The 13543-nt window shown below is 38.6% G+C and overlaps 1 protein-coding gene across 4 annotated transcripts in view; it reads left to right on the top strand.

Moving 5' to 3' along the window:
* Positions 1-770: 770 nt before the first annotated feature.
* YTHDC2 (YTH N6-methyladenosine RNA binding protein C2) overlaps positions 771-13543 on the top strand; it is a 72060-nt gene continuing 59287 nt past the window's right edge. The window contains exons 1-4 of one of the 4 annotated variants that reach the window (XR_015250822.1): positions 771-1140; positions 2327-2417; positions 10198-10394; positions 11707-11906. Coding sequence is in view for 3 of the 4 variants with exons in the window: in XM_086705941.1 (XP_086562067.1) it covers positions 960-1140; positions 2327-2417; positions 10198-10394; positions 11707-11906 (669 nt within the window). In the remaining variant the exon portion in view is untranslated. Of the gene's footprint in view, positions 1141-2326; positions 2418-10197; positions 10395-11706; positions 11907-13543 lie in introns of those variants that run through there. The other 3 variants (XM_086705941.1, XM_086705938.1, XM_086705943.1) reach the window with 3 other exon arrangements.

Below are 13543 nucleotides of genomic sequence, written 5' to 3'. Positions count from 1 at the left end.
ACCTGGCTTATATTTTTAAAAAGATCACTCTGGTTGCTCTCTGCAGAATGGATCATGGGAAGGCCCGAGTGGAAGCAGTTAGGGTGGCTGCGACTAGGTTTATGTTAATGGAGTTGTATACAAGCAAGTCCAAACTCTCACAACCTTTGACCTTCCAAAATAAAGGGTTCCACCTTCCTATTCCATCATCTCAACTAACACTTATAACTATCATCTAACCATGTACTTGTTTATTGTCTGTCATTCTCATTTAAGATGGTCACATAAAATACGAGCGCTCTGTTAAAACTCCATTTCAGGTAGAATAACTTATTTTTATTATACGTGTTCCCAAATATTGCATGGGAAACTCGAATACTAAAAAAAACTATTCGTCATCTGAAATGCTAACAAACTGGGCGGCCTGCATTTTTATGAGCTAAATCTGGCAACGTGACCCCCACTAGAATGTGAGTTCCATATGGGCAGGAACCACATCTGTCCGGGCCCCAACGTACACCTTGGGCTTAGCGTAGTGCCTGTCAGAACACGGTGGGAGCGCACACCTGCTCACGGAATGAATTAAAAAAGGATTTAAGGAAAGAATGAGTCAGTGAATAAAAGGCTGCACGAGAGCCCCTTGGTGCGGGGGACCTGTGGGTGGGCACGCGGGAAGACAGAGAAAACCGAGATTGGCCTGCTGCAGCCGGGAAGCGGACGCGCTGAGGTCACCGGCGCCTGCGGCCCCGGTGACGTCATCACGCCCGCGCTGCCGGCCTCGCCTGGGCTTCAGCGGCGCCGGCTCCTCCTCTGCTGTTGTGGTGACGGGGTGGGGGGGTAGGGGTGGGGTCTCTGGTGACCCCGGCCCACCGCAGACAGTCTGCGGAGCGGTCCAGTCCCGGCGGTGGCCTTCTGCGCCTGTCATTGACCGTCAGCCGGCAGGCCTGGCCGCTCCCCCGAGGGGAGAACTTTCCAGGGCCATGTCCAGGCCGAGCAGCGTCTCCCCGCGGCCGCCCGCGCCTCGCGGCGGGGGCGGCCCCGCTCCGTGCGGTCCTGGGGGCGGAGGCCGGGCCAAGGGGCTGAAGGACATTCGTATAGACGAGGAGGTGAAGATCGCAGTCAATATCGCTCTGGAGCGCTTCCGCTACGGGGACCAGAGAGGTGAGGTTCCTGACAGGGACCCCGCCGGTTGCCCCGCCTCCCCCAAGCCCGGGCCCACCGAGTGAAGGGGCTGCCTCAGAGGTGGGAGGGCAGACCCGGGCCGTCCCCCGTCCCGGCCCCTACGGCGGCCGGGGGCCACGCTTGGTGGCCCTCTGTGGGATGCGCGGCGTCCTGCGCGTCTGCAGGGTGAAGGCACTTGCCCGGCATTAATCAGGTGAAAAGAGTCGGGTTGCTCCTTTGCAGGGGGCGTTTCTTTCCCCAGAGAGAGGCCTGTAGGCAGCCTGGGGCGGCTTAGCCACAGCTTTTAGGTATTGGTAAGCCCCTACTTTTTTTTTTTTTTTTTTTTTAAAGGAAATTGTGGCAGCCTTAGCGGAGGCACGTTTAAGCTACAGAAGTAGAAGAGAAGGAAATCAGGCAAATAAATGCATTGGTAACACGTAGTGCATTGTTTACATCCCGAGAGCATCACCCTTAAACACTTAAAAACAATCAGACTTTGGTAGATGAAACGTTTCTCACACCTCTTACGGTTAGAAGGCTGCTTGTCCTGGGTCACACAGTGCAGAACGGGCAGCCGACCCGCGGTCATCCGTACAGCATATTGAGTGCCCAGTCCGGTTGGCTGGCCTAAATAGGGTTACCCGTTCGTTAACCCGGAGTTTACGGTCTCGAACAGGCAATGACCTGGACAGAGTGAACTTACATTACACAGAGCCTCAGCAATAGTGTTTAACAACAAATCCAGTCTGAGATAAGTCTGTACTGTTTTGAAAGCAAAGACCATGTGGAGTTTGACGTTGAGCATTCATAATGCTTGAGCATACTTCATCATGGAAGGAAGTGAGCCTTTTGTTAATAAAGCCAGTAAGGACTTAAAAGAGTAAAATATGTTCATCAGTCATCGTACCAATTGAAGATTCCAGCCCAAATAAGAGTAATCTTTGGTGAACATTAGAGCCTTCTATCATATGTTTCTGTAATTTTTACTAATATCGCAATTCTGGCAGACATTTAGTAGTTCTTGAATTAATATCTACTTTTCACGTAACCTATAAATTTGATTATTTGTATGATTTTTTCATATTTTACATTTATGTGTCTATATTGAAGTACCTTGAAAGAAAATTGTATATTCCCAAATGGTACTTTGTGTTTTGTTTGTTTTTTTTTCTTTTTTTTCATGTAGAAATGGAATTTCCTTCCTCTTTGACCAGTACTGAAAGAGCCTTTATTCATCGATTGAGTCAGTCTCTTGGTTTGGTTTCTAAAAGTAAAGGGTAAGCTGATAGTTTTTCTTATTTAAAAAGAATTATTTGCCAAAAAAAGAGAAGTGTTTCTCATTACATTGAAGTAGTTATTACTGTTTTAGATTCACATTCTTAATTATACTGTATGTAGATAAACTGATTCATGTCTGTACCAAACTCAGCTTTTTCCTTTTCCTCTTATCCTTCCCTCCTTCCCTCTTTTGTTTTCCCTTAGAGATTAAATAAATAAATAAATAAATAAATAAATAAAATTTAAGATGTAAGAAAAATAGCTTAAAAGATGAAGTTGCTTGCTTGAGGAGGATGTTTTCTTTTTTCATAGAAACTAAGTCTCATTTTTTAAAAAGAGTGGATGGCCTAAAGATAGTAAGTACAATTATTTACAGAACTATTTCTTTTAAGGTTACCATACTGCAGTGGTAACTTTAGAATACATAATCGTTTTCTTTCCTACCAACTTAAGAATCTTATGATTAGAAATGATTAAATAGAATGGACCAGGAAGAAACAGTATGTATTTTTTTCAGGGTCCCTCATCTGTAGGGGGGAAAAGTCACTTGAACCATCCAAATTGAAGAACTCTAAAATTATGTGGAATGATTTCATTTTGGGAATAAGGATGGTGGGGTTGATATATAGCAGAGTTTCTTGGTATTGGCACTATGAACATTTTAGACTGGATAATTCTTTATTGTGGAGGGCTGTCTTGTGTATCGTAAGATATTTAGAAGTATATCTAACCGTATTGATATGTGCCAGGAACACCTCCACCCATAGTTTTAACAACCAGAAATGCCTCTAGACATTGCCAGAATGTTCTGGGGAGCAAAATTGTGTCTGGTTAAGAGCCACCGAGAGGGGGAAAGGAAGATAAAATTTCGGCTTACCAGGGTTTAGGTTAAGAAGAGAGAAAACAAATGACTGTTAGGTTAATATATTAATAAACAACAGGAATGTCTTAAGATGAAAATATTTGGTGTAGGAATGGCTGGTATTTGAATGCCCACAGTGATACATTACTGAGTGACACGGGATTTAGCTTAGGTGAATGTGCCTTTTGTTTGTTTGTTTTTTGTTTCTCTGTTTCAGCTTTTATTTATTTATTTTTAATTTAATTTATTTTTTTAATTTACATCCAAGTTAGTTAGCATATAGTGCAGCAGTCATTTCAGGAGTAGATTCCTTAATGCCCCTTACCCATTTAGCCCATCCCCCCTCCCACAACCTCCCCAGTAACCCTGTTTGTTCTCTGTGTTTAAGAGTCTCTTATGTTTTGTCCCCCTCCCTGTGTTTATATTTTTCCTTCCCTTCCCTTCTGTTCATCTGTTTTCTATCTTAAAGGCCTCATAGGAGTGAAGTCATATGGTATTTGTCTTTCTCTGGCTAATTTCGCTTAGCATCATACCCTCTAGTACCATCCACATAGTTGCAAATGGGGTGAATGTGCCTTTTGAACATTACTAAGGCCAGTGTGCGAAGCAATGGTTAGGTTTCAGTCATGCCCATAGCATAGTCCTCTGTGTAGGTTAAATACAGCACTTGAAAATGAAAAGAGTACAGGGCCATAATCCTTTATCCAAGAATACCTGGACTAAGTAGATTTTGAGATTCAGATTTTAGGAACATTTTAGGATTTTTTTGCAGTATGTTATGTAACAACTCCTCGTAAGATGCAGGCATCACCTTTAATCACAGTATTTCTGCCAAAAAATATAGGCTGTTCACAGTAAGATAAATACTGGAAATAGCCTCGTGTCAATGTAATCAGGTTTTGATACCAACTGAAGTTGTTGCTGTCAACTTTAAAACTGGCAGTTATTTTACCAGCAGAAGATGGGTTTCTTTGGAAGTAGAGAGTTGCCATGTGGGACAAGCAGGCTAGTGTACAAAACCATCCGAAAGTCCAACAAACAGAAGAGAGGAACATTATTTTATGGAGAAGAAGGAGGAAGTTGGGAGGGGTTGTTTTGAACAAAAGTCCATTGGAGAGAAGCAAGAAATTCAGGGTGATGTTGGTTTCTCAATTGGCTGGGTTGCTGGGGTGGTTGATTTCTTGTAGAAGATGCAGTGTACATCTTTTCCTGTTGGGGCTTGTAATTGAATCTACTTTCCTCTGGAGGAGTCTTCTGTTGGGTCTGTAATTGACAATTTTTCCTGTAATTGACATGAGTGGTTTGGCTTTTCCTACCAGCCTCCTCTTCTAGCATCCCCAGTCCACTTTAATGAGGTTTCCTTTTATTAATTTTCACATTGCAAACTTAGAAAGATCTTCCAGTTTTCATTGTTGTTTGGGTTGAAGAGTTGCAGATACGAGGGGTGCCTGGGTGGCTCAGTCAGTTGGCTGAACATCCGCATCCGACTTCCACTCAGGTCATGATCTCACAGTTTGGGGGTTTGGCCCCGCATTGGGCTCTGTGCTGACAGCTCAGAGCCTGGAGCCTGCTTGGAATTCTGTATCTCCTGCTCTCTCTGTCCCTCCCCTGCTCATTCTCTGTGTCTCTCTCTCAAAATATACAAACATTAAAAAAAATATTAAAAAGAAAAAGTTGCTTTTAGAGGTTTCAGGTCTGTCTTACAAATGTCTGTTGTAAAGTAGCTATATCATTTCTATGGTTAAACTTTTTTTTTTTTTAATTTTTTTTTTAACGTTTATTTATTTTTGAGACAGAGAGAGACAGAGCATGAACAGGGGAGGGTCAGAGAGAGGGAGACACAGAATCTGAAACAGGCTCCAGGCTTCGAGCTGTCAGCACAGAGCCCGACGCGGGGCTGGAACTCCTGGACCGTGAGATCATGACCTGAGCCGCAGTCAGCCGCTTAACTGACTGAGCCACCCAGGTGCCCCTAAACTGGTTTTGAATTATAAATAGTTAACTTAGAAATGACCATTAGAAATTACTCTTAGAGGGGTGCTTGGGTGGCTCAGTCGGTTAAGTGTCTGTCTGACTCTTTTTTTTAAATTTTTTTTTCAACGTTTATTTATTTTTGGGACAGAGAGAGACAGAGCATGAACGGGGGAGGGGCAGAGAGAGAGGGAGACACAGAATCGGAAACAGGCTCCAGGCTCTGAGCCATCAGCCCAGAGCCCGACGCGGGGCTCGAACTCACGGACCGCGAGATCGTGACCTGGCTGAAGTCGGACGCTTAACCGACTGCGCCACCCAGGCGCCCCTGTCTGACTCTTGATCTCAGCTCAGGTCTTGATCTCAGGGTTGTGAGTTCAAGCCCTGTGTGGGACTCTGTGCTGGTTGTGGAGCCTACTTAAAAAAAAGAAAAGAAAAAGAAATTACTCAGTAAAGAAGTCCATTGGAATAGTCTACCTCTGTTTCTGTTCAGTAGCATAACTGTTTAAGGGATGATCAGAATGGAGAAATCTGGGGAAAGGTAGAGAGCAAGATAGAAGCTATCAGGACAAGAAAAGGTGGGTGAGAAAACACTGAAGAGACAGAGAGAGGAAAAAAGATGCTAAGGGAAACAAGGCAACCCTGCCTTCTTACCTACTCCGTAGTTCCTATTCCTAGTGCTCAGCAAGGCCTCTTAGGATATTTCTTAGTGCTTTCCCTCCCCAATTTATCATTGATTAAAGGTAGTATAGTGTTTATCTAGTGGTCCTTGTGATTTTCAAATGCCTTTACTTGTTTTCATATGTATGAAGAACTTCTTACACGTTCTTTCTTTTTATTTGCATGAGAATGTGTACGTGACTTATATTTTCATGGGTTTTTCTGTTCACTTTTGAGTAAAGGTTTTTTTTTTCTTTTTTCCCCCAGTGCCTAGCATAACTTCATTAACTTAATAAGATAGTTTTTCTGCCTTTTTTTTTTTTTTTCTTTTGTTCATCATGGTTCCTTAATATGTATTTGAGAGAGAGCCTGTGGAGGAAAAGGCAGGAAACCTGGATTTGACTCTTAGTCTGTTACTACCTGGTTCTCTAGCTTTGGTCATGGCCCTTAACTTAAAAAAAAAAATTTTTTTTTAATGTTTATTTACTTTTGAGAGAGAGAAAGAGACAGAGAGTGTATGCTGGGGAGGGTCAGAGAGAGAAGGAGACACAGAATCCGAAGTAGGCTCCAGGCTCTGAGCGATTAGCATAGAGCCCTACACGGGCTCAAACTCCCAAACTGAGATCATGACCTGAGCCGATGTTGGACGCTTAACCAACTGAGCCACTCAGGCGCCCCTAAGTAGGTTATTTAATCCTCACAATAGTCTTAACCAGTAGATTCTATTAATAATGTCTGGTACCTGTATAATAGATGGGACAGTTCAGGTTTGGAGAGGTTAAGTGATTTTCCCCAAGGTCACATGGCTAGTGAGTGGCAGAGCCAGGATTTGAATATAGCTAATGTTTAGTTTTTGATGTTTACAGTGAGTTCATGGTGATGTCCTAGGAGCAGTGAGCAGTTAAAATCGAATTATTAGATAGGTCTCATCTTTAAGTTGCTTATAGTCCAAAGTCACAGAATGAACAAATGTACCACAATTATAGTGTCCATGATATGAGAGCAACTTTGTTTAGGGACAAAGCTAACTGGTTGGTTTATTAATTTCCACATAGTCATAAAAGAAAGTACAAACTAGGATGATAATACACTTTAATAAATTTGCAATTCTGTATTACAGTATAAGGAAGAAAATGGTTTGGAGTTAGGTCTTTGCATCTTTCTGCATAATGGAAGTATAAACTAAGGAAATAGGAAATTACACATTTGCAAAGCATCATACAAATATGTATTATTTTTTGAGAGATTAGGTCCTTGGTGGTTGTGAACTTTTTAAGTCATTTCAGATTTTGGTTCCTTAGCTGATTTTTTAAACTGTTTATGGATTTGGAGAGTGGAGAATAATAAGGCATAGGGTGGTATTTGAGTTAAGTGTTGAGTAACATACTGTGTAAATTGATAAATTGATTAATATTAAAATTGCATCAAATTTGATGAGTTATTTTTCCTTAAAAGGAAGCCAAAACTTAATTATAGCATGTACTGATTACTTTCACACTTTGAAAGTTAGATACTATGATGTTCATGCCTATAATTTTAGCACATTTACTTTTATATTAAAAATTGCATATGGAGCTTACATTTCATTATTTGAAAAAATTATTGTGGCATTAATGTATTTAGCATCTCTTCCACATTGTGCGGCTAGTTTCTAGTTAACTTTGCTTTGAAAAGGAGTCTCTTTTTTTTTTATTATTTTTTTTTAATGTTTATTTATTTATTTTTTTGAGAGACAGAGTATGAGCAGGGGAGGGGCAAAGAGAAAAACACAGACTCTGAAGAGGCTCCAGGCTCTGAGCTGTCAGCACAGAGCCCGATGCGGGGCTTGAACTTACAAGTGGTGAGATCATGACCTGAGCCGAAGTCGGACGCTCAACCTACTGAACCACCCAGGTGCCCCTGAAAAGGAGTCCCTTAATGGTTTTGTTCAAAGAGTAGTGCCACTTTGGGATGAAAGCAAAATTACACCTCAGCGTGTTTACATAGTAGGACAAATCTCTGCTAGATTGAATGTTTTCATCCTCAAAACAACGATGCAAATATTTTACCAAACATTTCATTCATCTTTTTATCATTTATCAGTGTCACCGTGGAGCTAAATATGGTAGGAATGAGCACTGAGAGCTACAAGTAGAATCTTTTACTAAAACATGAGAACTACCAAGTTGATAATATCTTTCTGCCCCCTCACCCATGTTCAAAGTGAATTCAGTACATTTTAAATGGTAATGGTTGAGTACTCACACATGCTTAGTTTGGGTTATTTTTGTACATAAATGATGTATTCTTAGTAGGCAGGCTCTGTTAGGAAAGTTTGAATCTGACTGATTTTAGTTGTGAGCTTATTGAGGAGAGTATGTTTTACTTACCTGTAATCCCGGCTTCTTGCATAGCGCCTGGCATAGAATAGGGGCTTAATATATGATTAATGATTGATTGAATGAATGGAATAAAATTAGTTACAGGTGAAATATAGCATAGCTTTCCCAAGACAACTTCCAAGAAAATTAAAGCATCTTGGAACTGGCAGAAATAGTAGAGATTTTTGAATTAAGTTGTATACAGTGTCAGAGAGATAAAATGGTTTTTGATCACACAGCTAGTTAGTTGAAAGATTTTTTACTAGCTGAACACAAGCCTACCGAGTCTTGCTCTAGTGATCATTCCAGCACACTTCCAGCCCTCTGTAGTTAACATTTTTATGAAGTAAATGGGGAATGGATGATTAAGTCTATAACGACTGTGCTGAATTTTCAGAAAGGTCCATAGAAAAGAACCTACTACAGAGATCATCTTTTAGAATCCAGCAATTGTCATTTACCATGGAAATAGCTGAAATTCCTAGATCAGGTTAAATTTAGTTACTTCATTTTTATCCCATAATTTCAAGATGACTAAACACTTTTTTAAAAAGCAGATGACAGCACTGAAAGCTTATAATCCATTAAAGCATTCCATAAAACGTTTCCAGAAATTAAAAACCTTGGTAAATCAAAAGCCTCACTTAAGAAGTCTTAGCCAAAACTGTATAGGTTAATCTCCAGTTTTATGTTATTTTTACGGTGAAGATTTTGTTGAAAATTTTAAATCTAATGAAAATTAGAAAAATTGTACATATACTTACCATTGTATTTGTGGCTTTGTTGCTCATTTCTGTAATATAATAGTGACATTAACAAATGATAGAACCTTTTATGAAGTATTTTGGGTAACTTTTTAAAAATAAGTGATTTTTTTTCCCAGACTAAAATTATAATAACAGCTTTAATTCATTTAATGCTTATTCTGCTCAACTTACTCAAACATTAACAGATGTTTTCCCTTAACATGAATTATCTTATTTAATCATATGAATAATCATTTGAGGCAGGTATTATTATTATCGTAGGCTCAGAGCTGTTAAATAATTTGCTTATGGTCCCAACAGCTACTAAGTGGTAGAGCTAGGATTCAAACCCAGGTTGGTATGCTTTTAGAGCTTGCGCTCTTTTCTAGTACTATATTGTACTGGATTATAGACATGCATTATTAAATCGTTCAAAACACGTTTGAGGACTTCCTGTGTGTCTAACATTATACCTAGTACTCTAGAAGCTACAAAAGTCAAAAAAGACATTGTTAGTCTGGATCAGTTGAAGAAATAAATATACCTCCATCAAATCATTTGAGAACTGTTATAAATCACCATTACCTTATAACTGAAGGCTAGAGCCAGAAGCTTTGAAAAATTTGTTTTTTTCTCCCCGTATGCATATAAAAATATTTATCAGTAATGTTGATTTATGCTTTTTTGGTCCAACCACTAAGCTTGGTTCTTTTAACAGGTTTTCATGGGATGTGACATTACCAGCATACTATGGAAACGTTCAGTGGGATATATTAGTCTGTACAGTGAACCATAACTTTTTAATGATCATTTTTAGATTCTGTTGTTCAACAGATTGGTTTTCTCCCTCTGTATGCTTCCAGCATATATTAACTGGTGATGTTTCATCCACCATGAAGTCTGCTAAGACTAAACTTTAACATTTGTGGGTAAGTAAGCCATTTTTTGCAGTTTAAAAACTGGATTGGTAGCATTTTGAAACTTTAATTGAAAATGGTCTTTTGGCCACTTCAGCACCAAACCCCTCCTTATTGAATTTTTGGGGATTTTCAGCATCTTCTCACAAAGCATTTTGATTTTTTCCAATGTTTTGCTTAAGACGTGTTGCCTAAGTAGGCATACATCATATGTGAACCAATTGACTATATATAGTAAATAAATGATTTTTATTAATATTCAGAAAGGGAGCAAATAGATACCTAACTGTGAAGAAGAAAGATGGATCAGAAACAGCTCATGCAATGATGACCTGTAATTTGACTCATAATACAAAACATGCTGTTAGGAGCCTAATTCAAAGATTTCCTGTCACCAATAAAGAGCGTACTGAACTTCTGCCTAAAACAGAAAGAGGAAATGTGTTTGCAGTTGAAGCTGGTATGTATTTTCTGGGGAAGCTTCCTTGTTTATCCTATTAATTGATGACTGTTCTTTTTCCATTTTAAATTAATTAAAAAAAACACTAAGATGCAGTAAGATTTCTCAGTTTGAATAGTCTGTTAGAAATGATAAAGAACTGTGAAAATTTGGGAATGAAATGCAGTGTTAAGGCATGTCATGAAGTTAGACAAATCTTTAAGTGTCACCGTAATAGCTATCATTTTTGGAGCACTTATTGTGTGCTAGGCAGGATACTAAACTCTTTATAGAGGGCCTCATAGCAACCCTCCCAAGGTAAGAATTTCCTCTATTTCAAGGGTGAGTAGACTGGGGTGCAGAGCAGTTAAATAATTTGTTCAAGGCTACTCAACCAGCCCATAAACGGCAGAGCTGGGATTTGGCTTCAAGGTCTGGACTTTGCTGTATTAATGTTGCCGAGGCACGCTAATGAGTGTGATTTTGAACTGGGGCTTTAGCTTCTGGTAAGAGGACAGAGTCTTCATTACACGAACTTGCTGAAAGCTAGATACGTGATACATTTAGGTTATAGAATGAAGCTGTAATTTTATTATTTGGAAAAATAACTTCTAGTGAGAAAACCATTAATAACCTAAAGCAACAGATTTCATAATTTCCATCGTCTGTTGGAGTAGGTTTGCAGAGTGTAGCAAACACATGGTCTTAGATAGCGAGGGAATTAAGTTTTAAATACACGCACACAAAAATGTTTTGAATTATGTGAAGAGTATAAAACATTATGCTTTTTTATTCTTGTCTTATTAATAAAATGTAGCTGTTTGCAAAAATTCTCAATTAGGAAATTTGTTAAGCATTAGGACTTTATGTTTACACATATCATTCTATCTGTTCACATAATCTTACATAGTTAGCTTTAAACAGAGAATATTTTTCTTTTCATAACGTGTTTTCATATTGTACATAACAGACTTTATAAATAATGCACATTGTTACCTACTTACAAAATTTTAATTTTTTGTGTCTAATTATTGATAGAAGCAAGCCTGAAAACTGTTTTAGGATATCAGAATCACGTTTTATTTTTAATGGGTATGGAGTGATTGATTTTTGTTTGTTTGTAAATGTTATGCACGAGAAACACTTTTAGCAATTTGCTTTCTAATTACTATTGAAATTTATAACTTATTTTTTAAAGAATAGTAAGCATAGAGTGCAACACTAAGCCATTGCTTGCTAACTTTATACAGACTGAATAGAGAAATTACTTATCTTTGTGTTTAACGCTTTTTAAAAAATGTTGATCATAAATGTTTTTGTTTCTTATTCAAAGAAAACCGGGAAATGAGCAAAACGAGTGGGCGACTCAACAATGGCATACCTCAGATTCCAGTGAAAAGAGGAGAATCTGAATTTGATTCTTTCAGGCAGTCTCTGCCAGTGTTTGAGAAACAAGAAGAAATTGTTAAAATAATTAAAGAAAATAAAGTAGTTTTGATCGTAGGAGAAACTGGGTCTGGAAAGACTACACAGGTTGGTTTCTTCTTTGTTGTTTATGGAAGAAAAAATATTTTTTTCCACATGGCAGTTTTATAACAAATTTATACTACATGTATTTTAACAAAAACAACCCCTTTTGGGTACTTTAATGTTTATTTCAAAAATAAATTGTTACTGGGAGTATGTTTTGAGAATTGGTAGAAAGGAAATGTTTTAAAATATTTTTAAACTAGCACCTTGGGCCTCCATTTAAATAGAAGTGGGGATGTGGTTTGGCATCATGAAAGGAATATGGACTGGGCTAGTCTTGTTAACCTCTGTGAGCCGGAGCCCTCATTTGTAAAATGGAGCTAATACTTGCTCCCGTTCACCATGACGTTTAGAGAGGTCTATAAAGTGCCTGTCAGTGTTTTGTGCATAGGAGTTAAACTAACAGCAATATTAATAATACCAAACGTTAATATAAAGTTGACTGTAGACGTTGAGGCCTGCGCAGGTCCCAACCTGTCTGTGGTTTGGGGTTGCTATCTGCCTCATAAAGGAAAGTAGAGGGTTTATCTTCTGGGAAGACAAAGTCGTCTTATCCTCTGAAAAAGCCTCCTACATAGTTAGCTTTGGCTCTTCTGGGAATAGGGAGGCAGGGATTGAGGCCTCCTGAGTCTGGGTTTTCAGGTGAGGTAGAGAAGACCGTGTTTATAACCAGAAAGGTATTTAGTGGTGTTTTAAATATTATGCCTACATGCCTGTTATCTGTTAGATATCCTAAAAATGATTTCTCTCAGTGTTTTGTTTGCTCTGTAGCTTTGCTTTGTGGTATCTTGTGTATTAGCTTTACTAATTATTTAGTCACATCTGTCAATCTTTTTTTTAGGGCTTTGAGCCATGCTGAGAAAGGCATTTCCTATCCCAAGATTAAAAAACATTTTCCTATAAATACTTTATTCTAGTATTTTTGTATTTATAGTTTTAAAAATCCACCTGGAATTTATAATATCATGTCAGGTAGGAATCCATCTTACAGTTTTCTTCATGTTAATATCTAGTTCCTATATAATTTTTATTTAATTATCTTTTCCCCCTTCACTTAAGGTAGCCCTTTTGATCAAACGAAGTTTCTATAGTACTTGGGTCTATTTCTGGAATTTTTGTTATCTGTCTTTAATTATTTTTGCACCAGGATCCCTCTTTTTTGCTTTTTGTCGTTTTACAGTATGTAGCATAATATTCCAGTTTATTATCTTCTCTTCTTAAATATTTCCTAAGAGAAAATTATTTCCTTAAATATTTCCTATTTGTGTTCATTTCTGCTTCTGTATAAACTAGTCAAGTTTAAAACAAATCCTAGAGGCTGAAACATGCATGAAATGATGCTCTCTCTCTCTCACTTACAGTTAAATGAAATCAAAACAATGATTATATTTTTCAACTATCAGAGGGGCAGAAACTAAAACATTAACGATACGTATTTGCATAGGTGTTGGGAAAGCAGCATCTTCTGCTTTATGGGCAGGAGTATAAATTGTTTTGGAGGGCGATTTGATACTACTTCTCTCCAATTTAAATTTACATACTCTTGGGGTGGCTGGGTGGCTCAGTTGGTTTAGTATCTGACTCTTGATTTCAGCTCAGGTAATAATCCTGGGGTCGTGGGATCTAGCCCTGTGTTGGGC

The sequence above is a fragment of the Puma concolor genome, chromosome A1 (assembly GCF_028749965.1).
Source record: "Puma concolor isolate L17-30 chromosome A1, mPumCon1.1.hap2, whole genome shotgun sequence".
Lineage (NCBI taxonomy): Eukaryota > Metazoa > Chordata > Mammalia > Carnivora > Felidae > Puma > Puma concolor.
Note: the sequence above shows the minus strand (reverse complement) of the source record. Positions and strands in the feature narration are given on the sequence as shown.